The 27,724-nt window shown below is 44.3% G+C and overlaps 4 protein-coding genes across 7 annotated transcripts; 3 read left to right on the top strand and 1 right to left on the bottom strand.

The window, feature by feature from the left end:
- Positions 1 to 551: 551 nt before the first annotated feature.
- LOC145701653 (uncharacterized) lies at positions 552 to 6,723 on the top strand. Its single transcript, XM_081778867.1, has 14 exons — positions 552 to 1,112; positions 1,164 to 1,218; positions 1,272 to 1,536; positions 1,599 to 1,705; positions 2,466 to 3,049; positions 3,202 to 3,320; positions 3,527 to 3,677; positions 3,985 to 4,182; positions 4,273 to 4,431; positions 5,569 to 6,010; positions 6,052 to 6,268; positions 6,311 to 6,455; positions 6,507 to 6,605; positions 6,682 to 6,723. Exons 1-13 carry the CDS (start codon positions 756 to 758, stop codon positions 6,603 to 6,605), a joined length of 2,898 nt encoding a protein of 965 aa, XP_081634993.1. The 5' UTR covers positions 552 to 755; the 3' UTR covers positions 6,682 to 6,723.
- A 181-nt stretch (positions 6,724 to 6,904) lies between these two features.
- LOC145701652 (galactose-3-O-sulfotransferase 2-like) lies at positions 6,905 to 8,999 on the bottom strand. The gene is made up of 3 exons (XM_081778865.1): positions 8,140 to 8,999; positions 7,662 to 8,023; positions 6,905 to 7,620 (listed from the first exon to the last, which is right to left on the bottom strand). The coding sequence occupies exons 1-3, from the start codon at positions 8,379 to 8,381 to the stop codon at positions 7,013 to 7,015; spliced, it is 1,212 nt and encodes a 403-aa protein (XP_081634991.1). The 5' UTR covers positions 8,382 to 8,999; the 3' UTR covers positions 6,905 to 7,012.
- A 686-nt stretch (positions 9,000 to 9,685) lies between these two features.
- On the top strand, positions 9,686 to 21,248 carry LOC145703232 (uncharacterized). Of its 2 annotated transcripts, none has more exons than XM_081780567.1 (11): positions 9,686 to 9,953; positions 9,996 to 10,289; positions 10,366 to 10,521; positions 10,638 to 10,723; positions 10,772 to 10,857; positions 10,904 to 11,052; positions 11,097 to 11,317; positions 11,924 to 12,040; positions 12,284 to 12,520; positions 12,567 to 12,653; positions 20,928 to 21,248. In XM_081780567.1, the coding sequence occupies exons 1-11, from the start codon at positions 9,725 to 9,727 to the stop codon at positions 21,006 to 21,008; spliced, it is 1,743 nt and encodes a 580-aa protein (XP_081636693.1). In that variant the 5' UTR covers positions 9,686 to 9,724; the 3' UTR covers positions 21,009 to 21,248. The 2 variants fall into 2 exon arrangements, with proteins under 2 accessions (XP_081636693.1, XP_081636692.1); XM_081780566.1 differs by having other exon boundaries at positions 10,623 to 10,723.
- LOC145703230 (Golgi-specific brefeldin A-resistance guanine nucleotide exchange factor 1-like) lies at positions 21,248 to 27,684 on the top strand. 3 transcript variants are annotated; one of them, XM_081780564.1, is made up of 11 exons: positions 21,248 to 21,361; positions 21,519 to 22,069; positions 22,126 to 25,207; positions 25,377 to 25,409; positions 25,587 to 25,764; positions 25,808 to 26,055; positions 26,102 to 26,491; positions 26,533 to 26,689; positions 26,735 to 26,912; positions 26,952 to 27,355; positions 27,402 to 27,684. In XM_081780564.1, exons 1-11 carry the CDS (start codon positions 21,281 to 21,283, stop codon positions 27,494 to 27,496), a joined length of 5,397 nt encoding a protein of 1,798 aa, XP_081636690.1. In that variant the 5' UTR covers positions 21,248 to 21,280; the 3' UTR covers positions 27,497 to 27,684. The 3 variants fall into 3 exon arrangements, with proteins under 3 accessions (XP_081636690.1, XP_081636688.1, XP_081636687.1); XM_081780562.1 differs by lacking the exon at positions 21,248 to 21,361 and having other exon boundaries at positions 21,960 to 25,207; positions 26,102 to 26,264; positions 26,307 to 26,491; XM_081780561.1 differs by lacking the exons at positions 21,248 to 21,361; positions 25,377 to 25,409 and having other exon boundaries at positions 21,960 to 25,207.
- Positions 27,685 to 27,724: the final 40 nt, after the last annotated feature.

Genomic DNA, 27,724 nt, shown 5'->3' with positions numbered 1-27,724 from the left:
TAGTGATGCTCTATTATAAGATAAATTTTCAGAAAATTTTGAAAACATAGTTTTAAAAATCTCTCTAGTTGCTAGTGTCTAGAGTCTAGAGAAAAAAATTCTGATGTCCAATTTGAGCTTGTCTGCAGCCACGATCAAATTGGTAAGTAACGTTGAAGATATACAGTGTACCTACAAGGTATATTATACACATTGAGTTGTCGTCCTTTTTTTAAAATTTAAATAAACAAAAACTGAGCCTGCCAATTTATTCTGACATGAGTCGACACGATAAGAGGCTTCTAGCGCCCTCATCTTAGCGCGTCCTTACGCTTAATGGTTGAAGCTACAACCACTTCAATATTCCAATGATTGATCGAACGCGCTATCTCACGCTTTTAATTCTAGCAGTTTTGAGCCTTTTTACTTACAATACCTGGCAAACGCGTAATGGAAAGAGTTAGAGAATTAGATATGAAATCGCCGAAAGAGTCTGATATCTTTTTGCTTATATACAACTCGCATTAGGGCTTTTTCCAAGACAAGACAAATTTTAACTCTTGCAAGAACTTGAGCTCGACTTGAATTCATCCCTTAGACGAGTGGAGTCACTAACGAAAAAGCTAGAGAAGTCAAAACAACCGGCTCCTTCAATATTTGATTCTGGCAGTGGGGACAATATCTTGTTAGAGACCATAGATCTGAACTATGAAGACATTGATTTCAAAGAGGAATACAAGGAGAGACTTGAAAATAAAGAAAGAGTTTGTCAAATTATGGAAGACGAGGGACTGTACAATGATACATTACTGGAGGAAATTGACAGTGAAACCCTTGCGGAACATCATTTACGACTCGTAGTTGACGAGAAGCATCAAATTTTGTACTGTGAGCTGCCCAAAGTCGGCTGTACAAATTGGAAGCGTACCATGCTCCAGCTCATTCACCCAGACACCTACGGGAAAATGAAAGTCGAAGACATCAAATCGCCTCACGGGAAAAAGGGTGAGGATGGCTACAGATACCTATCGACCTATCCAAAGGAGCAGCAAATCTTCATGTTGCAGACATTTTATAAATTTATGTTTGTCCGGCATCCCCTGGAGCGACTTCTGTCGGCATATCGTGACAAGGTCCGTTGAACATCAAGATGCGCCGTGTTTTACACGATAATTTTTTTATAGGTGCAAGACAACTATCTCCGGCAGAATTTCGTCGCGAAACAGCTTCAAGAAATAGGCCGGTTTTAAAAGCTTATTGCTAAAATATTCTTCTCTGGTTTCGAAAACTAGCAAAAGGTGACGACGATTTTCTCCAAGAAGCAAATGTCGAAGGATTCCATCAATTCGTAAAATATCTGATAGCAAAAGGTGACGATAGAAAGTATGGAGCCCGGCAGAGACATTGGGGCCCCTATTTTCAAATTTGCAAAGTGTGTTCGATCGATTGGAATTTTATTGGAAAGATGGAGACGTTGAATGAAGATGTCGAATATGTTCTCAATGACATGAATGTGAGAGATTTGACCGACTATCCGAAGAGGAATAAGACCACAAAGTAAGTTACATCGCAATATAGACCTTCAGATACTCATTTACTTTTTGCAACTCTTTATTTAGCCACTCAACTTTGATGAAATTTTATGAAAATATTGGAGCTGAAAACATACAAAAAATCTACGAGCTGTATCGATTAGATTACGAGTTGTTCGGCTACGATGTGCCCAGTATATTTCTGAAATAAACTTCATTTATTTTTTCAATATTTATATCTTTGTCAAATCTCCCCATTCGAAAGCTAGAAAAAGAACCGATTTTCTATATGTGGTCAAGGCTGGAAACCAGAGATTTGCGTGTCTTTCATCATGAAAGTTTGGGAAAGCTGACGCTGTGGGACTAAAAAAGAACTGGAAGAAATTACTTGAAAGAGGGGGACTAAGCTGTCGATATCCGTGACGAAGATGCCCGTAAACCATTTTTACCGTTTTCCTCCCCCAAAAAGCCTTTTCTCAGCTAACGAACACTTGCTATGGCTATTGATATAGAAATAGAGACGGGTTCAAATAAGATTGAGCAGCCGAAAATTCAGGTAGATAAAAATAGGAGCGAAATTGATTAACACTGGTTTTGAAAGTGTCTGGACTGTCACTGCATTGGGGTTCTCAGGCAAAAGGATGAAAAGTTATTTTTGTGCCCAGAAGAAGTTTTGTCGACCCGAAGCATTCACACGCGAAAACGAGATTTGAAGGAGCGGTAGCGTTTGTAACCCCGATTTATCAGTTCATTTATAATTGTCGGAATACAATTACCACCTCATTACAGAAAACCCCTGCCATGAAAATAGTCAAGCAGAAACTAAGTTTTGAAAAACATGGATTCTCGACGTCTCCTCAAATGGCAACCTATCTTACTAATGGTTCACTTTTCTGGATAACCATCATCCTCATAAGTACACTTGAATTCGTTTTCTTGATTCATTTTTGTAAGCGAACTGGTACTCTTTGCAAAGATCGCGAGGAGTCACCACTTTTCTGACTTCGACTTGTCACAGAAACTACAAGAAATGCGTGAAAATCACTCCGATGGATTACTGCGGCTTTATGATGAAGGAATGTCACGAGACAGGAGAATTCATCTTTCCCGAGCCAGTTGCGAAGATCGAACACGCCAAAGCTCAGCCGCTCATTTTTACCGAAGAAGAAAATGAAGTGAATCTCCGACGCTGTCAAAAGAAACAGTTTTACGATCAAAATATCTGTCGCCATCTTTGCTCGAATACGCTCGTTTTGGAATCAACAAAGACTAATCCAATCTCGCCCTGTGAATCGATTTGCTTCGAACTAACTCGATCTTCTCAATCAGCTGGAGAAGTTTGTCCAACTCAGAAATACTGTCAAAACGGCTGTCCTTGTCCGTTCTATGAATGCGAAAAAATCGAATCGCGACAGAAAATGATTCCTGTTTTTGATTTAGAAACAAACTCTACAGGCTCAGTACCGGATGCAGTAAAGACTGAATCAAATGGTGATGTCAAACTGATTACTGCTCGCTGGGAAGACCGAAAACATGAAGCAAGAGAATTTCGAAAATTTATTTTTTCCGATTTCAATGGAATTGTTAAAAATGTTAATGCTACGGATTCTTTCTTCTCTTATGAACGTTTTTTATGGAAAAATATTTTCGGTCAATCATTGAGATTCCCATATTAATAAAAACGCGAAAGTCAATGGGCGCAACATTCCTCAATGGTGAGCATTACTTGGTCGATGCTATTGGAAATCTCCTAAAAGTCAAGGAAAATGACTCTTCTCCGACATTTATACCGACTCGTCGTAAAAGAATGTAAGCGCGTTTTTTAGTACTCAGAATATTTTGCGTGTTAGAGGATTCTTCGTTTTCCACTATGGATCGTCGATTGGAACACATCACATTGAGATTCGCCTGAAAGAGAAAGGCAGTACGATTTTCCCCGTCGTTGTTATCTGAAAAAGGTCAAAAAATAAGCGAGAATCCATTTTAATCAACCTTTCTTTTTGACCAATTAAAAGTTCTCCAACCGGAAGAGCTGACAAATGCTTCTACTACGCTCCCGATTACAATCTCGGCCGATTTGAAGAGGCCCAAGGTTACATTGCCAGCAACCACTTCAACGCAAAAGTCTCTTCAACGAGCTTCAAAGGAGTATTTTACTTGATGAGTGTAAGAATGGGCGACTACTACATCAAACTTTCAACGACTTTGGCTTTGAATAGAATTCGAAAAAACGAAGAATTCGAAAAAGGCTGGAGAAAAAACGAAATCAAGCTTCCGCCGGAATTTCGCGACTTGGACCCAGTTCATGTCGTTCCTTTGACAAGAGTTCAAACTGATTTTTTCAAACTAGTATAAAAATAGACGTGAAGTTCGAACTTCGAACTCAGATAAGAACGATATGGGAAGGTTGCTTTTAATTTTAGTTAGCAGGAGTATCGTTCTTTCAAACACTTTGTATTCCTTGTTGTTGGAGGCGGAGGGAAAGTTTCTGACTCTCGGCAGCGAGTGGATCGGCTCACTTGTTGAATACGAAGAAGAATCTATCTGTTATTCGAAGTTGTTTGCTTCAGACGATCCTTACTACACAGATCGAGGGGCATTCCACAATGACGAATGCGAATACTTTGGCAACGGAATCATCAACGACGAGAAAATCTTTTTCCAAAACTATGTTTTTGATTCTCTATTTGAAATCGAGTTAAATTTCGGAAAGGATTTTTGATATTTTTGAGATTTAAATGCATCACTACATGTATCTTAGACTCCTAATTACAAATCTAATAAAGAACGAATCGAGATCGAACTCGTTCAACAAAAAGCGGATAACAAAATGCACGTGACAAGCAATCCGTTTTTTGCCTTCCATGACGATGTCTTTCCTGCCTTTTCCAAAGACGCCGTCTCTCAGCCACGATTTCCGGCAGCCTCTCATCGCAAAACAATTGTTCCCGACGATTTCTTTTCTTCGTTTGAAGAATTAAGGGACCTTGTCGAGCAAATTTTTGCGCAACTTCACGAACGCTTCATTCATTTTCGACTTGAGATATTTTGAAAATTCTTTTTGATGACATAATCTACGGACACTCTTCTTTCTTTTGCAGCTTTCAGCTTTTCTTTATCATTTGTAATTCAGTCGCTATAGCCGAAAAGAGAAGTTCAACTTCAAAGGGATTCAGCACTTTCATTTTTCAAGATATTAAATTATAATTACATTCACCGGAAAGCCCAGACAATTCTCTACAAAACTTCGCTTATGGGGTTATGATAACAATTACCTGTCGAGATCAAGGCAAGCTTTCACGGAGTGGATCGGTTCCACAGCGGGCGTTCGCGCTGCGCGAGGGATGTTTTTGGCTTATTTGCACATGATTCCCGCAAAGCGCGCGCTAATAGCTCCGGATTACTGATTCTTACCACTCATTCAATGATTCCCCATGAGCGAAGTTTTGTAGAGAATTGTCTGGGCTTTTCGGTGAATGTAATTATAATTTAATATCTTGAAAAATGAAAGTGCTGAATCCCTTTGAAGTTGAACTTCTCTTTTCGGCCATAGCCACTGAATTACAAATGATAAAGAAAAGCTGAAAACTGCAAAAGAAAGAGGAGTGTCCGTAGATTATGTCACCAAAAAGAATTTTCAAAATATCTCAAGTCGAAAATGAATGAAGCGCTCGTGAAGTTGCGCAAAAGTTTGCTCGACAAGGTCCCTTAAAGCACATTTCGACTGTCGAATTGAACCTTGATGGAACAGATACGTTTATGCTCGAATTCGAGGCTCCTGCAAATTACAGCGAAGAAATAAAAATTCTTGAGTTGATTCTCTTTGATGGAACGACTTTATTACTCTTTGGAATTTTTCAAAATGGCTCGTTTTGGTTAGAGTCTGATTACTTCGAAGACCGCTTTGTTATCCAGTCAAATGCATCAGACTCGAAGGATTTGGCTTTTCATTTCAATTCGACGAGTTCAGCGGACTCGTCTTATCTCGAAGTCTTTCAGGAAAAGTTTAAATTTTATTCTATTATTTTAATAATCTCAAGGTTGTTAACTTCATCAGAGTGGAAATAAAAATGTGAATGAAGATTCAAAAATCAAAATAACCGGGCTTGAAAACGTCGCGAACAAAAAAGTCCGTATTCTTAAATTGGACCGCACTACAAAAATCAAAAACTTTGTCCATATTCAAGAGACTTCGCAGATCAATGTCATACTACCGAATTATTCTGGCAACAAGAAACCCTTTGCATTACTGCCCGATGGGTCGAGAATCAACGACATCTTCATCGACAGTCCGATCGATTTTAGCCAAAACATTTCTGCATATGCTTTTTTCTCGAGACACGCAGTGGTCAATGGTCGGCTTCATATTTTTGGTGGATGGTTCGATAACTACAAAATTGCACGATTGGACGGATGCCAGTTTACAAGATTATCTCTTCGCCTTTCCTTTAATTTTGAACAGGGTCACTCAGTTATAACTACCGATGACGGCAGCATAGGTAAAATTCGATTTACTTTGAAGAAAATTCGAAATTCTCAGCGATTATTTGCTTCGACTATGACAGTGACAGAAAATGCCAGTCATTCAATGAAGAGGCCATCACGGAAACTTTTGAAACAAATAAAGGTCACCATTTTGGTGAACTGGGCCTCTACAATGGCCGCGTGATTGCAATCGGAGGATGGGACGCAAACGGAACCGTTGAGGCATTGACGGAAGATGGATGGTCAACTCTAAGCGAGATGAATCATAAAAGGTAGAAATTCGAAGGCAAAAGCTCTTTGTGTAAAAATTTTAGATGGATCGCATATTTCTCTGTGGTTGAACTGCCTTCTCGAAGTCTTTTAACCATCGGAGGACTAGATCAAGGGACATATGAACGATTGAATGAAATCTGGGAACTGATGAACGACAAATGGTCATTAATCGGCTCGCTTTCAAAGGTAAATTCATTTCTATTTTATATGTTCACTGCTTTATTTTTACGTTTTTAGGCTGTATCTTATTCATCCGCAATTTTTTGGACAGCTCTATCTTCGTATTTCCTGGCTATCTGGACGGAGATGAAGCTCCGATTCAAAAGATTGAATTAGGTCAAGGTTCAGGACTCTTTTTGTGCTAATAAAAAGTATTCATGCTCAATTGGGTATATTCGGAGCCTCCAAAAAGATTCAGCGAGTAAATTCATCAAATCTCAAATAATTGCAGAGCAACGAAACGAAGTTTACTATCCGATTATTTTTGTAACACCTGTCAATGAGTTCACGAACTGCGAATAATTTATAGAATAAAAAAATCAATCAATAGAATTCTACATTTACGTTTGTCCTATTTGAGAATGAAATCAAGGAAGAAACTTAACTGCAAGAAAGAATACTGCTGAAGTTTGCAGCTCGAAATCTTTATGTGTCCTTTTGTGAGTGGTATATTTGTTGAAGACAAGGTAGATAACTGAAGAACTATGAGCATTACTTTGATGAAAAATGAAACAGTGTTAAAATTAAAATTCTAAAAAACTTGGCCAGTAGAAAGCCTTCCAAAACGGCCATTGCAACTTTGCGATTTTCTCCAAAAACGGTCGTTCAGGCATCGTTAGATCGATACAGAGTTGATTCTTTGAACCAGCTTCTGTTAGAGAGAATCCTTTGATATTAGCACCAGCTTTTTGCCAGCCGCAACTGGAGTCAAAATAGCCACATACTTTTTGCTCAGCGACGCAGTACTCTTTTAGCGCTTGAGTACGTTGTTTGAGGTTGTCTTTTCGTTTTTGTAAGTCAGGAACGCTTTCGAGTTGTTTCCAAAAAGTCGAGTTGAAATGGTCGAACAAATGAAGATCGAAAGAATTCCAGTTTTTGATATTTTCTATCGTCTTTGGCGATAATGGAGATTTTTTATCGCGCGCGTTGACGACTAAGGTGACGACTTCATCCATGGTGAGGCAGAGCTTGTCCTGCACGAGGATCATACTTTCGAGGAAATAGTCACTGATGAGGACGAGGTCAAATCTTTGCTCCATGTATTCTATCGATTGCTGAAAATAAGCAGGATCCACTGAGTTTTGGTCGAATCCAAGGTCGTGAGCTTTTTTAGGGTCATTTTCGTTGGCAAAAATATGATTCAAGAATATTCAATTATCGATATAAATAAGCCCTTTCCCATGTGATTTCTTGTATACTCATTATAATGACTTCCGGGAGAGTAGAACTGCTCTGGATTTGAATAGAATGAATCAATATTTTCCGCATTTTTGAACGCTTTAGTAGACGTTTTAAAGTACTCGAATGTAGACTCGTAAAGGTTTGGAACTGATCGGAGAATCGTGAAAGTAAAAGCGTTTGGAATGAAGTCAAAGAGTTCGGGAGACGCAACGAGGTGGTTAGCAATGACATTGGGTCGTTCATCCTCTTCGTAGAATGGGCGGACCATGTCGGGGCGGAAGGGTTCTGGATTGTAGAATCTGGCGCCGTTGTGGCGAGGCATTGCCAGATTTAAGCCGTGGTTGACGGTGTAGCTAAATGAAAAGTAAAACTTAAGGTTTATTGAATAAACAGCGATTCTAGCGCATTTCTTTTTTTCTTTGCTTTGAAAAGTTGGCTGAATTCGTAAATCGGATTTGATTAAACTTACCGAAGAAGAACATTTTGAACACTGGAAGACGCTGTTTTGTGAGTTTTCACGAAAATAACATTTTTCTTCGTCTCCTCGCAGCTTTTTCTTTCCTCATTTTTCGCCGCTTTTCGACTTTCGCGGATTTGGATATTTGTTTTGAATTCGATAATAGTTGCGCTTCTCTTTTGCAAAAGAACGAGAAGAAAGGAACACAGTACAATCGCAAGGTACAAGTTTCGACGACTGAGAAGTTTCTTCATTGCTCGATTATTAGTTTGAAGACTTTGATTTTCAATTGAGGCTTCATATTCGCGTCTTTCTGTCCTTTGTCGAATTTTCTTTGTTTCTGAAAAGAAAGAAAAGCTTTTGGATGAATTTCAAACTCAAAATTTAAGACAGCATACTTTATAAACACTTAAAAGAAATTTATAATAAATCTCAAATTGAAAGACACATTCGAGATGGCGAAACCATTTTTGATATGGTTTTTCGTAACATTTTATAGAGAAATAATATAGGTACAGGGAACAACAGTCTTTTACAGGGTACTGATAGGAAACTATGGGATGTGCTGGTCATTTCAGAAAAGCTGAGAAATCAAATTTATACTTTTGGGAATAAATTAATAAGTTATTCAATCTGAGAAATGAAGAAATTGGCGGACAAGATTTTGAAATCGTAACATTTTATAGATAAAAAATATTTTTGCTATTGACGTCTTCCATCTCTCTTATTGAAAACTGAAAAATCGATTCATCTCGGATACGAGTGAAGTACGATTTTACAGTAAGCAGCGGGACATTCTCAGATTCAAGAAACCATAAAATTGGCGAGTCGAAATTTGGTGCGCCAAATCCTCATTTTGCGCCGGCGCGTTGATTGGTTCGACGCTATTGGCGATGCCATTTCGATGGAGAATCTCGCCAAGACGAAACTTTAGCCTTCCGCCGAAGAGAAGGAAAAAGGATGAGAGAACTTAAATAAAAGAGAACTTTATCGTTGATTGTTGCAAATCAAAAACTATGACCCTATGAACAAGTTAAATTTTTCATTTTTATTATTTATTTAAACTTAAAATTAATTATACAATTTTCAATGTCTCAAACCCAAGAAAAGATGTTCGAATTTCCTTCTCAGTCGAAATCTCCTCGCTGAAAATCTGTCTGGCCGTCGATTTCTTCAAAAAACTCCGCCCATCGAGCCGGACCCAGACGAGTGTTGTGGCTCTGGATGTTCCAATTGCGTCTGGCTTATGTACACGGACGATTTAATTGAGCACTTCGGCAAAGAGGTAACAAATAGAGTCAACATTCTTTTGTTTTTACGAGTCTTTGGTCTCAACTTTGAGAGATAAATTTTGTTCAGGGACTGGAGGAAGCCGTGAAAACTATTAAATCAGAGGTGACGGATCCAATGATTCAGCAATTCTTGCTCATGGAATTAAAGATGAAGAAACTGTGACTGAAACCCTTTTTTAGAATTAATTATTTCTAGAAAACCACTGTGAGTTCCTGTATTTATTCAATTCATTCAATCAGTTTTTGATTTTTCATCCTATATTTTTTTTCAGAAAAAACGGCTGGAGATCGTAAATCGACAAAAAATGTCGGACACGCGATCTCAAGGATCGAGTCGTTCGCGCAACAAGGCGCGTCTGCCCCTGCCTTCGCAGCTTAGTAACACTGGCGAAGTCGACCTTCTCAGCCAGTTTTCGGGCAATTCGGATCCTAAAAGCAAGAAGTCTTCCAAACGAAGCAAAAATCTACCTCTTCCTTCTGGGCAAGGTGACGCTGCTGGCGACTTGCTCTCTTCACTTTTGGGCGGCTCCAGCGGTGATAACAAGCCTCTTATCAACTCTATCTATCCCCATTCAGAAACAAGGTCGAACAATTCCAAATCCAGTCGTCGAAAGAAGCTGCCTCTCCCGTCCAACGGCGCCGAATCATCCCTTCTCAACGATTTCCTCGAGCCATCATCTTCAACTTCAACAACTAGCAATCAGAACAGATCAGGGAACCGACTTGCCCCATCCTTCGCCAGGGAAAAGAGCCACCTCTCTTCAGGATCGCATACTGTCGAGGGGGAATCTGGTGCACAGGACTTGCTCGAAAGACTAACCAACTTGAGTTCCAGGTCTAATGAATCTGGATCGAAGAGATCTATCAACAGTAAGTTCGAGGGGTTCTCTGGCAAAGCCCCTAGAAAACTTTCGAATTCCAAACATGTCCTTATTTCCAACCCTAGCAAATGGCTCTCGAAGAAATCTTCCCAAGCCTAGTCAAATGGGCAAAACTGACGATCTCTTGAGCATGTTCTCCAGTACTCAGCCTCAAGAACACGACTACGACTCGGAAAACATCGTCTACGAGCCTGCTGATGATGATGAAGCCGAAAACGAAGGTAAGTGATGCTTTTTTTGAACTCAAGAAAACTCAAGATTGAGTTTTTTTATGTATTTTATATTGTGGTTTGCTGTGTTTTAATTCATTTTATTTCAAAAGATTACTTTGATGAAGGTAATCCGCCGATGTCGCCAAGGGACACTTTGAAGGAAGCTTCGGATGTGTTGTCCATTCTCAGTGGACATGGAGGTGGCATTAAGGTACGCTGATTAATTAATAAATAAACATTTAATGATTGCCAATTTTAGCCGAGCGTGCTAACAGGCCGTGTTAAATATTCTGACGATGATTCCAAAAGCATGTCTTCAGCAGGATCCAGGGAGCGGCCAGAGAGGTTGGGCTTTAGCATGAATCCTTCATCGAATGTTAATACTTTTTAGTCAAATATCTGGCAAGGGCTACATCTCGGATAAATCATCAATGGTTTCGGCTAGTAATCAAAAATCGTCAGGTCTGGCGGCAAGTTTGACGAGTTCTGGCCATGAGGGAAGGCAGTGGAATCAGAATCGAGCGTATTTTCTCCGAACAGGTTTAGGAAAAGAAAATTTCTTTTGTTGAAACAGATTCTTATAGCTAAACTACGCGAAGCGAAGAAAAACTCGCCCCTCGGCAAGTGGCTTCCCGGCGGATCGATGTCGTCCTCCACCCGTTCTAAAAATTACAGCAATCGCGACGAGGAAGAAGAAGAGGAAACGCTAGAATCGGCTCCGGAAGCGGACCAAGCATTTGTCGAACACCTTCAGCTCGAGCTAGAGGAAGCGCGGCGGATTATACGCTCGCACGAGCAAAAGATTCTAGCTCTTCAGGACGGGTGGAGATCATTCTGGAATTCGTATGACGATTTTAGCGCGTATTTGCAACGGGATGCGTGATAGTCTAAGACAAATTCTTTCTTTAAAATATGATCATATCAGTGATTAGTTTTGCATGATCAATAATTTATGATTTGAGGCACACACGTGATTCTTTCCGATTGTGCCAGGGTGATTTCATCTGATTCCAAGACTGAGCTCGGCTGCGAGCTTAGTAGAGCCTTTCGCGGCTTCACGGCTTACTTTCGACTCTTGAGGCGACCAGACTTGAAGGTACTGTCTGACTTCAGCTTGAGAGTTCGACATAACCCCAACTTGAAATCGTGTTTGTGTGTGATTCAAACTTACTACTAAACTATTGCCGAAAAACCTTCAAGCTCGTGGCCAAGCTCGGGCAAAACCACCATCGAAAATCGTGTAATAATTTGGCTCTGCGCTTTCACTTCATCCCCATTGCTAACCCCATCATTTTTGGCCTTTTTGAGTCGCTGTGAGTGATTTGCTCACTTACTCGCTGTTGCAGTAAATGACCTCGAAATCAGTGCTGATTTGATTAATTTAAAAATATCACAAACAACAATCTCGTACCCCGGAATACAGGATGAAGTTGAAGCCGCCCGCGAATCGTGCATGGAAGAAGAATGCGAACGCGTCGAAGCTGAGATTGAGAAAGAAAAAGTTCACAATGAAAATCGACTTTTGAAGGTTAGTTTCTGCTCTGGCTATCATTTTTTCCGCTATTTTAGGAAAGAAATGAGTCTGTCAGTCAAAAAATTGACAGAATCACAGATTTATTTCAAAATTTCGATGCAACTTTGTGTGATTTTGAGACATACGATCGTTTGAAGGTTTATTTTTTTCAGTTATCGGAATAACCTTTATCATCGTCACTTATCCTCATTTATTACCTCCTCGAAATTTTCTTTCTTTTATAAACACCTTGTTTAGGTTCAAATACAAAATTTGGAGCGAACAAAGAGCAACTCTCGAATTCCCCCTCTGAAGGAAAATACGCGCTCGATGAGCAATCTGGACCGTCCTCAAAGCTCAACGATTGCGATTCAAACCGACGAGCTCCGAACTGTCAAATCGATGGGCGATGTTCTTACTTCCAATGCGCTTGTTAGAACTTCTTCATTGAGTGATATTGAAAACGCAGATCCAAAACAGCTTACGAATGAAATCGTACGTACCAAGCAAATTCACCTCTTTTTATTTCCGTCCATTTCAGTCCGAAGCTGGTGGCCTCGTTATTTCCTCCGTCGCAACTGGGAAAGAAATCGCCATTCCCTTTGAAAATAAACCGACTAGCTTCAAGGTAAACTGCTCGAAATCGATAGCTTTAATGGGTTCAGAGCGGCTAGTCCGTTATGTAACTCAGTGTGCCTCGGGCTGCGCGGAGGCGGACGATTTTCGCTCGACTCTGCGCCCGGCGCAAATTTCCAGTTCAGTGTCCTGCCAACCTCGGCGAAAGCCGCTTTGCATTTTTATGATCGAGCGCCAAATACATAGAGAAAACTCCATCTACTGTGTCTTCACTGAGTTTATTCTAGAGTTGTCGTAGCAGGAATTCGTAGCAACGAGGCACAAAAAGAACATGGCCTCATCGTTGACCATAGTCGTACCCTTGGACAGTAGCTTCTCAAGAGTTACTGGCCAAGGATACTCTCGGACTCCGTTGAGAACCCAGTAACTGGTGTGCAGAAGAGCTGAGTGCTCGAATTTCCCTCTACGATCACTCGGTATTGTATTTTCTATCTTTATTTTTACTTTTATGTTATTTTTTTTTTATGTTATTTTTACGTTAACTCTGTCGGTCAAGGTATGAGCCGAGCGGCGTGATTTCGCCCCTCGTCACATTTTTCCTAGTTCTAGCTCCCAGCCCTTATTATCACGCGGTCTAGGGGGATGGTCCTGGGCGGCCAATGAGAACACCGTCTTCCCCGAAAACTGCTGGCCGGTTTTCGAGGCAACGGATGCTTCCAAGGTCGAAAACATAATAACATGTCCGCAGTAACGGACTTTGCGCACAATCTCCTGCGAACCTGTTGATGAGAACGACAACAGTTGATCGCGGTTGTAGATCAAGTCAGTGTAACGGAATCCGGACAAGCCGTTGCGCACTAGACTTAGGCTAGCCCCATATCAGATTTTTTCAAATTTTATTTTCGCGCATTTTCAACGAAAGATTTTCGTTGTAAGATTCCGAAAGGTTTCTTATCCCAAGTCTCAATCAAACCTTGATAGTGTAGCACTCCTAGAATCTCCATCTTTCAGCAATGACTACGACAATGGAGGAACTAAAAGCCAAGATTCTTGTGGCTCAGACTAAACTCGCTACCTACACTGATCGCCCTGCCACCACGGATGCCCAGGTTCAGGCCAAAGCTGACCTCGAAAAGGAGATCGCCGATGCCAAAGCTGAACTCGTCCAACTTGTTATGAGCGCCGGTCCAGCTACTTCCGCCAGCTCGGGTTCTTCGGACATGATTCATTTGGAAGGCCAACTATTGTGCCAACACTTGCAATCACTGCCCAAGTTCACCGGTGCCAGTGCCGAAGATGCTAGCACGTTCATCAACAAAGTAAAAGCGATTATCCAGTCTTGCCGAACTCTCGACTTTGAACGCATCTACGCTTCCATTAAGCCTAAGTTATCGGCTAATGTTTTGAAGACGCTAGAACTTGCTTCAATTAAGAGTGAAAGCGACCTTGTCAAGTGCATCCAAACCAATTATGGCAATGCTAGCAACGTTTTCCAACGCTTGGAAACATGGCAAAACCGACCGAAGCCATTTAATAAGTCGTTCTCGACCTTCCATGCCGAGTGCGTTGCCCAGCTAGAGCCGATCATCCAAGGGTACGAGGAACTGATCAAAGCGAACAAGATCAAAGCTGACCCTACGCTTACTTCCTACACTCCGACATTTCATGATGCTTTTAACCTCCTCGTCACGATGAAGACCTTGCACTCGATCCGCCAGGAGTCGGCCGAGTTGTACAGCTCCATCGTGATCGAGTTGAGTACGTTCTCATCCCCGGACCAGCTTGCTGCGAGAGCTCAGGCACTCAGCGTCCAGACTACTTTCTCCTCGTGCAATGCCGCCGAGTCGAGACGCCCTGGAAACCAGTCTAACAAGAAGGGAAACAATTCCAGCGCGAAGAACGACAAGCGCGACGACGACGATCGTCACAACAACGCTCAGTCGAACAATAATCAGAATCAATCCAATAATAACCGACGTCGCCGCCGTAATGGCAATAACAATGGTGGCCACGCTGGCAACGGCAATGGTCACAACGGCGATAACCGCCAAAACAACGGGAACAATCGTTCCAACAACGGTGGTAACGCGGGCAATGGGAACAACGGCGCCAAGGGTAACCCAAACAATCAGTCTATGTACAGGCGCCACGATGGCCCTAATTACCCTCCTCAAATGCGTCGATACCAATCAAACCCTGCCTATGGTCAGCAAGTCTACGGCGTCAACGCCGCCGAGTCGGCCGATTGCGCGCCGCCACAGGGATACGAGCACTTTGAAAGTCCGTATAATCCTAACGCAGCCCCTTTCGTGCCACACAATCAGATGTACAATTACAACAACGCATCTTACTACGCTGACCCTCACCCCGAGTATTCTTCAAAAAACTAATTGGCTCCGGCGGAACATCTGATTTCGTCGGACTTTCTCTTGCCAAAGCTGCTAAGCTTCCCGTCTGCGGTGGCTCCTTTTAAACATTGTTCGGCCAACAGCGAAGCCGTCTACCTTCCTGTGGAGTTCATTCAACGCCATAAATTTTCTGGCCTTTGGGTCCCGTGCTTGTACGATACTGGCAGCTTCGGAAGCCTAATTTCTGAGCGTGCAGCACGCGATCTCAACCTCAAAATTGAGCCGACTTCACAGAAAGTAAGGGGATCGGCGCTGAAAACCGCTGTATTGGCGTTATCAACACCAGCATTCGCATTGGCCCACACGCAATGTTCCCAACTACCAGGTGGTTTGTACTTCCGTCAAATGCGATGCAAATCCCGGCTATCATTGGTAGACATCCTCTTTTCGACCGCTGCGGAGAGATCATTCAAGTACTTGGGGATCGAAAATTACTGTTACGTGCTTATCACGGAAACACTTTAGCTAAGATTCCGTATGTGAATAACCCCAAGTACGAGAGTTTCTTCCAGTGCTTCGATTCTGGCAAAACCTACGCTGCTTACGAGTCCGTCACTGCTGTCGATCTCGTCGAGATCGTCAAGAAGGAAATCGGTGCCAACATCCACATCGGCGACAATCCCAGCAGAGCCAAGCGAGTCGCGCAGATTGTCCTTGACAGACGCCCAGCTTATTCAACTCCTTCTCGCCCTGTTGGCAAATTCAAAAGCTATGTGGCTGATATTGACACCGTGCCTGGACAAACGAAGCACGTCCCTCAATTCCGAGTAGCGCAACGCCATGTACCTGCGATAACAGCTGAGTTTGAGAAGCTCAAAGCCCTGACTGTTCTAGTTCCAAGCGATAACACGTGCGGCTGGAACACGCCAGTGGGTGGTGTTCTTAAGAGCGATGGTTCAACAAGACTAATCCTCAATCTCAACCTCACTGTTAACAAACTTTTAGTTAACAACGACACGTTCATGATTCCGTCCATCGACGCTGAAGCCGAGATCCCTCCGGGCATGATATTCTTTGGCACGATCGATATATCGAAAGGCTTTTGGAATATCGCTGTTCGAGAGGAAGATCAGGTCAAGCTAACCGTGACTTGGAATAATGAAACTCTCAAATTTACGCGGTTGCCTTTCGGGCTCCGCACTTCCGGTCACATTTTTTCTCGCGCTATTGCATTTGCTCTTCGTGGCATGAAATACCGTGAGAACATCAAAGTATATGTGGACGATATCCTCATATTCGCTTCTGACTTCGATACCTACTGCGAAACACTGATCGAGCTCCTCGACAAAATACACGAATACGGTTTTGTCGCTGGAGGCAAGAAAACGTTTCTGCTTTATGATGAGGTAAAATGGTTGGGCCGCATTGTCAACACTCATGGAACGACTGTCGATCCCGACAACGCCGCCGCTATCCTCAAGATGACCCCTCCGACTGATTACAAAGGGCTTCAAAGCCTGATTGGCCTCTGTAATTGGATTCGTAACTACTGTTCTGTCAAGCCGATGGACAATGTCGCTTCTGAGTCATTCAGCGACATAATGAAGCCAATTACTGGACTGCTGAAAACGAATCGCCCCAAGTCAAAATTTACGTGGTCATCGGAAGCGTCGAAGGCGTTCAACAAGTTAAAACAGAAACTTGCATCGCCAGCGACTCTATGGTTCCCGGACTTCAACCTTCCCTTCTGCTTGGTAACAGATGCTAGCTCAGCTGCTGCCGGCTGGGCCCTGCTCCAAGTCGTAGATGGAAAATCTAGAATCGTCCGAATCGGTTCAAAAACACTCACAGACACTCAACGACGGTACTCTGCCACTGAGCGAGAAGCCCTCGGAGTTGTTCTAGCTGTTACCGATTGCCGTGTTTACCTCACTGGTCGCCGTTTTATCATCAAAAGCGACCATAAAGCCCTCAGTTTTATTGACGCGAAGACAAGTAAGAACGACAAGCTCGCCCGATGGTGGGCCTTCCTCTCACAGTTCGACTTTTGCGTTCAATACCTCGAAGGAGAGAAGAATTCCTTGGCTGACTATTACAGTCGCCCGTCAAACGAAAGTACTCTTCGCCCGACTTTCAACGGTGAATCGATTCCAGCCGGTCAATTTCACGATTTCCACGGGTTTCGGATTTATGTTCCATCCTGGATCGATCTCTCCAAACAGCCGAAAGTACATTTCGATGCCAACGAATTATCGATGTCTAATGGAAGTGACCTTGTTGCCCATGTGTGCGACAAAGTCCCAATCGAGAGTTCCCTGTGTCAAAAGACGAGTATCACATCAGAACAGTATGCCTGCGAGCCGATCAAAGACGCGATAGATGCGTTGAGACACTCCAAAGCATTTCAATCTGACTCGAAATGCGAAGAATCGGCCTATCTTGCCCGCGAATTTCGTCATCTTAGCTTATGCGAAGATACTGGTGCCTTGCTCCATCAAAAACGCATGTACATTCCCGCCTCTCTCCGTCCAGACGTGTTAAGATCATATCATGATAACTGTAATCACGCTGGAGGCAAGAGAATGCTCGAGAAAATGTCGCATATGACTTGGCCCAGTCTCGCAACTGATGTGACTAACTACGTCAAATCCTGCCCTTGCCATCATGTTAGCGGTCAACGTGGACGTCATCAAGACCCCGGTTTCCGCCCTACTGTCAAAGGCGAACGGCCCTTTCAGCGTTGCCACGTGGATTTTATTGAGCTTCCGGTCAGCCGATCAGGCCTCCGGTACGCCGTCACGATCCTCTGCACTTTCACGAAATACCTTATTGTTGTTCCTACCCGTCGCTGTCGCGCAGTGGACGCAGTAAAGGCAATTACTGAAAATCTACTCGACGTTTATCCCCAGCCAGAAATCCTGTCGACCGACCGCGGCACGCACTTTACGAGTCAGCTCAATGCCGAATTTGCACTCGCGAATAAGTTGAAATGGCGATTTCACTGCGCATATAGACCTCAATCTTGCTCACTCCTCGAGTCTCGTCACCGAGAGCTGAAAAATGCTGTCTTTATCATGGCGCATTCACTCTCGGTTGACTGGCCGGTTGTGCTCAAAAGAGTCGTCTTTATCATGAATGCAATGCCCAACAAGAGCACTCGCGTGTCGCCTCACGAAGCCGTTTTTGGTACTCCCCCGCAGCTCTCTGATTTCGATAGAATGACTGAGATGCCGTCGGGCGTTAACATCCCTGATTTTCTCAAGCAGCGAAGAAGAGTTACGAAGCTACTCTACGATAAAATGTCTATTTGTCAGCAGCACGCTGACGAATCTGTGCTCCGGAACCGTCCAAGAATCACCCCTGAACCGTTAGAACCTGGCGACGAAATTCTGATCAAACGCGAAAACTCGACAGTCGCGAAGTCGTCCAAATGTCGCTGGCTTGGCCCGTATTACGTGCAAGCTTCAAACGGATTCGTTGTCCAGGCCTCTGACGAGGAAGGTAATTCGGATTGGTTCCATCGGTCCTCTTGTATCAAAAAGATCAAGAGGTTCCCACATCTTGGTCCAATTCCATATTTCCCTGCCCTCAATATTCCGCTGCCAAATACCACACCCAACCCTCCAAAAAGTCCAATCCCGCTCGTGGACCCTCCTCCTGATAACCTAAGAATTGATCCGGAGGCAGTGCGCCCTGAAAATGTTACTCCGCCACCTCCCGATCAAGAGGAAACGATTTACTTTGACTGTGAGGATCCTGCGAACACGACAGTACAGCCCGCTGATTCTACTCAGAATACCGTTTCGCCGGCTGAAAACCGTCCTCCGGAACCCTCACAGTCACCCCTGACAGTTCCTGCAGATATCGGAAATTCTAGCGCACCGTCAGAACCAGCACCTGGTCCTGCGCGCGTTGTGCGCTCCTACAAAAATCCCAGGCTTCCAGCCCCCTATGCTACGCGGCCCGTCACGCGAAATCAGCTTTTGAAGCAAGCCCAGGCAAAAGACCGCTCGGAAAAACAGGCCCAAGAAACCCAGGACCAAAAAGTGGCCCAGGAACTTGCGGACCAAAAACTTGCCCAGGAGCTTCAAAAGAAAGAAGTCCGCCGCTCGGACCGAAATCAGAGTTAATGAATGTCCCCTGGTCGATTCGATCGATTAGTTCACTGCCTGGAGGCATTTCACTGTATTTCAGTGTTTGTAGCCAGTGTCCTAGCGTTCTTCTCTTCCTCTGCATTCATTTTACTAACCATGTCCTATCGTTATCACTGTTCCGACGGTGATAACGATTTAGTAGTCCTTTTTCATTCCCATAGCCATAATTCGCCTTTCTAGAACATGTCTGACAAGCCCATCGCTGACAGCAACACCCTGGACGAACTGCTCCGCGAGGAGCACAGTGCCGACGCAATCGACATTAACGCCGACGACGAGCTGACCACCCAAGACGAGCAAAGTGGTCCCTCGCTCTCGTTCGAAGCACCGGTCCCGGCTTTACCGGCATCAAGCGACTTCCGCGCTGCCCCTGGTTACGTTCCCCCAAGTCCCGAAGAGATTGAAGCCGCGGAGCGCATCCTCGACGAGAAACGCGCTGAACTCTATGCCAAGCGTGATGCTAACCTCCGCCGTGGACCCCGATTCATGTACGGCACCTCCAAGTCGTCCCCATCATCGCGAGACTCAGGTCGGTCCTCTTCGGAAGCCGACTCTGGTGTCCCCGCATTTTACAACCCAGGTTCGCCCCGATCTGAGACTCGAGCTATTCAGCCCAAGAAGAAGCTCAAATCCATCGTTGTTGTCCCGCAAAAACCGGGCGCAAGGTTGCGAGCCTTCCACGTAACGCGCCTAGTCCTGGCCCTGGAAAAATCATCGTCCCGATCACCCAGCCGCGCGGTGCGGTTGGCTCTGGCTACCGCATCGTCGACGCGCCAAACCGCGGTAACATGGCGATTTCTATCAATGGTGGTGCGAATCGAGCTCCAATTCGAGCCCCAGTAGCTCCATTGGTGCCCCAGAATCAGCCCCGTGCCCCACTCGCCGGCCTTAACCTCGACCAGGATGTGGCTCAGGCTCTCGGTCGACTCACCGCTGCAAACTGGGTCGATCTCCTCCGAAACTTGGGTGGTGACCCGCAAAATCAACCTCAGCCCGCTCCAGAACCCGAAAATCCGGTCAATGACCAGATTCAGGGCCCTCGGAAACATGGTATGCTCGTCACGGCAGCCAGCACCAACACTGCTGCTAAAAACACAGTGTTGAGTTGTTGTCCCTGTTCCAGAAGCACGTCACCGACCTTGACAAGCCGGAATTCGCCGAATCCGACGGCTGGAAGGAGATCAAAGAGCGCGCCAAAGTGCTCTTTGCGCCAAGTTCTGATCTCGGCTTTGTTGCGACCAATGTGGTCCTCGGCAAGCGCATGAGCGTCTGCAACTTCGTCAAGAGCTACAACCCTGCCGCCGCTGAATTCTTCAACTGCGATTGCGATGAATAATCGGACTCGGACATGCTTTGCTCTGTATTTTACTGCCCTGCTCTCATATCACTGCTCTTACAGAACGAACGCGCCGGAAGGCATAATGGGTTCAGAGCGGCTAGTCCGTTATGTAACTCAGTGTGCCTCGGGCTGCGCGGAGGCGGACGATTTTCGCTCGACTCTGCGCCCGGCGCAAATTTCCAGTTCAGTGTCCTGCCAACCTCGGCGAAAGCCGCTTTGCATTTTTATGATCGAGCGCCAAATACATAGAGAAAACTCCATCTACTGTGTCTTCACTGAGTTTATTCTAGAGTTGTCGTAGCAGGAATTCGTAGCAACGAGGCACAAAGAACATGGCCTCATCGTTGACCATAGTCGTACCCTTGGACAGTAGCTTCTCAAGAGTTACTGGCCAAGGATACTCTCGGACTCCGTTGAGAACCCAGTAGCTTCCATTATTATTTCTCAAAACTTTTGAAAGAACAGACCGCATATAATTGATTTAGGTGGCGATTCTCGGCTATTGGATGAAAGCCCTCATCCTCAGAGAAAGTGACTTCTCTGGCTCGCTGTACAAACATCTTTGAGTAGAAAGTCTACGAATCCCTTCATATATTTCTCCTTTTAGAAAAAACGCAACTAGAGAAACTATCCTCTGTAATGCTACTTTACATGTCTATCTGTACAAATGTCACAATCACTTATTTATTGTCCCGACTGAGGGATCACCAAAAATCACTCGTGCCAGGAGATAATCGTTCGTTTACCTATCTGCTACACTCTTTCTACATGACATGAAATAAATTACGCATTGGCTAATCTATAAATTCTAATAAGTTATTCTTTAAGAAAATATGAAATGAGTATAAGCCGAGGGAAATATATAGTCTTGGGCGAGGCGAATATAGTATGCACTGCCCTACGGCGTGATCTTCAAAAGGTACCGAAAGACAGTAGCTAGATTTATTGATAGTAAACTTTCAGGAGGTACTTTTCGATCGGTAACTATTTTGATTGATTGCTTGATTTCTTCCTTGATTTCATTTTTTCACATCGATTAAATTTTTACTCTTGAATAGAGTTTAACAAATCTTTAGGCAAATCGATGGGACTCGCACGATCCCCAGGTGGACGAAGATCCCCAGATCCAGATATTCCAGGAGCTCAAATTAAAACTGAATCAAGCCCAAGACCTATCCGAAATCCAGCCACTGGACTATCTTGTTCCGTTCTTCGAAGTCATCCAAAGTGAAGACTTGCTCGGGCCAATTACTGGTCTCGCTCTTAGCACCGTCAATAAGTTTCTCTCGTATGGATTGATCGATCCTGCTCATCCGCAGAGTTCTGAAGTGGTCGAAAGGCTGGCTGAAAGTGTGACGAGAGCGCGTTTTCGCGGAACTGTTCCTGCAAACGATGAAGTTGTTTTGATGAAGATTATTCAAGTCCTTCGAACTCTTGTTCTCACCCCAATCGGACAGCTTTTGACGAACGAAACTGTCAGAGAAATCATGGTATCCTGTTTCAGAATTTGCTTCCAAATGGTTTTCTCTGAACTGCTACGTAAAACAGCGGAGCATACGCTTGTCGATGTTGTTCAGCTTCTGTTCTCTCGACTGGATAATTACAAGGGGAGAGCATCGATGCTAGGGTAGATGCTAAAAGAAAGGGAATTTGGATGAACGAACTATTCAAAGGAAAGCGTAGGGTTTCCGAAAGACGTTCTCGCCTGAGTTCAAAATCTTCCCTCACGGCTGCTTCTAGCCCTGAAGAAGCTCTTGAGGAGCCAGTAAAGACCCCAGTTGCCGAGTCATTGGAGCCGCCACAAGAGTCGATCGAAGAAGAGAGTCATGATCAGCTAAATGAGACAGAAGAAGGCGATGACAACGCGATTGAAACTGCTGAAGAAGCGACAGAAGACCCTGTCGTCCGGGACTATAACATGTCCACTGCTGAGGTCGGCATGGCGAATCCAGAAGACGATCCTGTCATCGTCGAGTCAAGCGCGCTCCTAGAAGACGAAACGGAAGAAAGCAGACCATATGGTTTGCCACTTGTCGTCGACCTTTTCACTTTTCTCGCCTCGCTCATCGACCAACATGAGCGGCAAAATCCCGACTTGATGATCAAAACCGGCCTTTCCTTGATCATGGTTGCTCTTGAAGTCGCTCGCGATGACATTTCTGAAATTCCAGAGCTCTTGGAAATCGTTCAAAATGATATCTCGAAGCATTTGTATCAAATGCTCTCATGTGATAAGCTTTCTTTGGTAGCTTCGTCTCTTCGCGTATCTCTCCTGCTTTTCGAAGCTCTGAGGCCTCATCTGAAGTATCAGCTCGAGGAATATCTCAAACGAATGTTGGAGATCGTCAAAGACACCAAAAACCCCAACTATTCTTACGAGCTGCGCGAGGTTATCCTTGACAGTCTTGTCCAGTTCTTCCATCTGCCTGGAATGGCAACAGAACTCTATCTCAACTACGACTGCGACAGCCACTGCAGTAATTTGTACGAAGATACGATGAAGCTTTTGTCAAAACAAGCGTTCACCAGTGGAAACATCATGCTTTCAACGAACCTAATCAGTCTTGATGGCCTCTGTGCACTTGTCGATTCAATCGAGGAAAACTGTAATTCCGACAGCAAGACCGACGGTAACACGGAAAAGAACACTAGCCCGTACAATTTGGACAGTGGAATTATGATCGCGAAAAAAACTTTCAAGAAGCAATCATCTAATCCGCCAAGATCAATTCGAGTAAGCACTCGTGCTCCTCCAAGATTTTCATCAAACCAGCCCTCTGTCGAGGAAATTCTGATCATCAAGCAAAAGAAGAAACTCTTCGCAGCTGGCACAGAGCTTTTCAATCAAAAGCCGAAGAAGGGCATCGCGTTTTTGGAAGAACAAGGCCTCATGGGTTCAAAAGATTGGCCAGCGATTGCCAAGTGGTTGCGGACGAATCCTGCTTTGAGCAAGAAAGAGATTGGGGAATTCATCTCCGGTCGGCACGCGGGTGAACTCTTGACGGCGTTTTTGGACACGTTCGATTTTACCGGCCAGAGGATCGATGAAGGCCTGAGAAGCTTTTTGAATACTTTCCGATTACCTGGCGAAGCACCAGTTATTCAGCGACTGCTCGAGGCTTTTGCCAGACCTTGGCATGAAGCTAATGGCAACTGCTTCCATAATGATGATTCTGTCGTTGTTTTAGCTTATGCAGTGATTATGTTGAACACAGATCAGCATAATGCGAACGTAGCGAAAAACGCGGAGCCGATGAAAGTTCAAAACTTCAAGTCGAATGTTCGCGGTTGCGACGGCGATAAAGACTTTGATCAGGACATGCTCGAAGCGATCTTCAACAACATTAGAGACAACGAAATCGTCCTCGCCGAAGAGCAAAAAGGCTCACTAAAAGACGACTGGATCTGGTCAACCATCCAGCAGCGCTCAAAATTGCCAGAAGGAATCTACATTCAAGTTCCTAAGCCGCAAATGTACGACTCTGAACTTTTCGAAATTACTTGGGGGCCGACTGTTCACGCTCTTGGCTTCGCATTCGACAGGTCAAACGATCCGTCGATCATTCAACGAGCCGTGGCTGGGTTCCGCAAGTGCGCAAAAATCAGTGCATATTATGGAAAATCCGACGTTTTCGACAATTTGATCATCACTCTCTGTAAGAAAACGCAACTTTCGACCTCTGCAGAGGCCCTGGAAATTGTCTCTACATCGCTGGGAACGAATTCGAAGGCGAGATTAGCTGCTCGGGCAGTTTTCACCTTGTCGAATCGGCATGGCGATATTATCAGAGAGGGATGGCGAAATATTCTTGATCTGTTGTTGCCTCTCTTCCGCAGCAACTTACTCCCGGAGGACATGGCTCACGGAGAAGACTTTGTTGACGGGCAAATCTTACTCGTTCGGGACGAAGCGAAAGTGCCACAAAAAGAAGGCGGCGGTGTCTTTTCATCCTTTTATTCAATGTTCACAGGTGGCGCAGAAGGTGGCGCTAAGTCAGAATCTGACGCTGCTCTAAAACTCGCAAGAGAGTTCGTTATTGAACTTCAGCCCGAAAACATCGTGACTGAGTCCAAATTCCTTCGGCTAGACTCGCTGCACGAGCTTGTGAAAACGCTCATTATTGCGTCGCGCAGTGCGGAAACGCATGAGTCATTGGGTACGCACTACTCGGAAGAGTCTGCAGTGTTCTATCTTGAAGTTCTCTTCCGCATCGTTGTGCAGAATAGAGATCGTATTCTGAGCTTCTGGGGCCAGGTTAGACAGCATCTCGTTGACATCATTTCGTCCGCTACCGAGCATACTTTCCTACTTGAACGCGCTGTCACGGGACTTCTTCGACTGGCCATCCGACTTCTCCATCGAGAAGACCTTCAACAACCCGTCCTTAACTCCCTTCAAATCATCCTCCTCGTCTGCCCGAAGATCATCCCTCGTCTGTACAGACAAATTGCCTATGGACTCCACGAGCTTTTGCAAAAATGTGGCGCGGATATTCATTCCTCAGAAGACTGGTTCACTATTTTCCTTCTTTTGAAGACGGCTGGAGCAGGTTTGCTGCTTGAATCGAAGAAAGAGAAGGCGGAAGAAAATCAAGGAGAAGAGGAAGGAGCGGAGCAGCGAAGTTTGAACAACTCGCGGGCTGGATCTGAAGCAGACCTGAGCCAAGCTTCGGGGATGTCAGATAATGAATCTGAAGGAGGCAACGTGTCTGATCGCGGCTACACAAGTGATAACGACGCTCCTGCGGAAGCTACAATCAGATTGGTAATGAGGCCATATATTACTCTCTTACCTGTTGAATAGTAAAAATAGCGTCGCCATAGGGTGCATGCAGGATTTAGAACAGGCGATTCTGAAATTTACTTTGTAATATTTCAAAATCAATTTCTTTGTTTCTGTCTCCCATTTGCTCTAAAACTTAGTATAAATTTAGAACGGAGTAGTACGCCAAAAAAGCCTCCACAAAGTAAGCGTTAATGTCGCATGGGTTCTTCAAAAAATTGCATCCTCTTGATTCAAGTCGATTTTACTAAAACTCACAAATACGATAATCAAACAATCAGCAACAGATTTCAAATCATCTTACATTAATCACTCACAAACTTCAAAGTTTAGCACCGATTTTATAAAACAAAAACTTTAGGAATCAACCGAGGGGCAGAATGAGTTCTCACTCGCCTATCACACTGAAGTCGGCCCACATGATCCAAGGGCTCTTATCCGAGCCACAGAATCCCTTGCTTTCCTCGTCCGAGATACCGCGCATATAACACCAGCAAACTTTGAAATTTGTGTCGATACAATTCGAGCGTTTGTTGAAGGTACAATCATTTTATCTTTTTTTTCTTTCTCACATTTTTATAGCTTCGATAAACGGTGTAAACAAGAACCTTACACCTTCGAAAAAGTCATCACGAAGTCGAAGAAAGCGTAGCACATCTGAAAAGACGACGGAATCCGCCTCAACTGAGGACTATCAAAAAGTCTCAATGCAACTTCTTGAGTTGCTACAGACTCTTCATACCAGAGCAGGGCGAATTTTCAGAAGTTGGAATGAAGATTCAATCGACATTAACAACTTGTGGGAGGCTGGTTGGTGCCCGCTACTCGAGGTTTGCTTTCTACCAGTCTTCTTGGGTTAGAATCATCTTTTTCTAGGGAATCGCCCGTATGTGCTGCGATATTCGACGTGGAATCCGAACGCATGCATTCAATTGCCTATCAAGTGCGCTGCTTGTTCAAGATCTTCAAGTTCTCGATGGCACTCAATGGGAAGCGTGCTTCCACAAAGTTCTCTTCCCCTTGCTCACTAGATTATTAGGTAAGATTTTTCTTTTGTCAATAACTGACGAAAACAAATCAGAAAACATTTCACCACATGACCCAAATTCAATGGACGAGACCAGAATGCGCGCTGCTTCACTTTTGTCGAAGGTCTTTCTTCAACATCTGAAGGATCTGCTTACCTCTCCGACATTCAAAGCATGCTGGCTCACCATTTTAGACTTTATGGACAAATACATGCGCGTTGGTAATCGAGATTTACTGGTATGCTGTTTTTCGGAGGCATTTTTTTATCTTTTTCCCAGTGCGAGGCGATTCCTGAAAGCTTGAAGAACATGCTTCTGGTGATGGATACCGCTGGAATCTTTCACAATCCTGACACTGGTTACACCGATCTGTGGCAAGTCACTTGGGACAGAATCGACGTTTTTCTGCCAAATCTCAAGCAGGAGCTTTTCAAAGGTAGATTTCCTCAAAAACATTCATTTCATCAAATTTTATTTTTAGAAACGCAACAACCAGAGCACCTCATGCCACCAGCAGTTCCAGAACTTGAAAGAGCTCCTGGTATGACTCATCAAAATTTATTGACGATGAACCAAGCTGCTGATAACATGGGAACGACCATTGGAATCGCTGCTAATCCCCTTTACGCAGCTGCTGCGCCAATGCTCGCGGATCAACAGTAAGCTTCTTTCAACCTCAAGTTCTATTATTTCTTAAGACCTGTGGTTACATCCCCGATCCCCGCTGCGGCCTCTCCAGTCGCTTCTCCGACTCCAGAGGTCCAGCAAAACCCTGTTGAAGCGAAACCAATCGAAGTTGAACCAACAGTTGCCAGCCCTGAAAGTCCGCCCGTCGAGCCCACGCCTCAAGAATCGTCTTCCACACCCAGTCTTGAAGAAAACAAGAGCGCACCCGCAAGTGGCAACTTATTGTTCGACCAAAGCGTTCTCCAAGGAATCCCAAAGCTCGAATCACCAATTCTTGCGCCACCAGTTTCCGAATCGAGCTCTGCAACTCCTCCACTGACGGGATCCGACTCTCTAGCTGCAGTCATTGCAGATTTAAATAAGACTCTTTCGCAAGCTCCCTTACCCGTGACGTCTAGTGCCACTCATATTCCCGGTAAAAAAGCCACCCTCCTCCGATAGCGTTTGAAATCTCTTTTCAGAGTTCACTGGAGCCTCATCATTCTTCCAATCCAGCGCGGCTGAACCCGGTTCTGTTTTCGACGAACTCGAGAAAGGCCAACCCGATCTTAGATAACCATTTTTTACTATTTTAACTATTCTTTTTTCTTTATTTCTTCTGGCGCAATGCTCCTGCTCAAGTTCTTGTTCCAGTTTCTTGTGACCCAGCCAGAGTCTGCGACTCTGCTTCACTTCGGTGACGATCCTTATCAGATCGACTCTGTTTCCCATAATATTATGTGCAATAAAAGGTAACTTCATTAACTACGCTTTCTTCATACAAGCAGTACTACAGAGTCTGTAG

Source organism: Oikopleura dioica, chromosome PAR (assembly GCF_907165135.1).
Source record: "Oikopleura dioica chromosome PAR, OKI2018_I68_1.0, whole genome shotgun sequence".
NCBI classification, from domain to species: Eukaryota; Metazoa; Chordata; class Appendicularia; order Copelata; family Oikopleuridae; genus Oikopleura; species Oikopleura dioica.
This window is presented reverse-complemented; position numbering and strand designations above follow the sequence as displayed.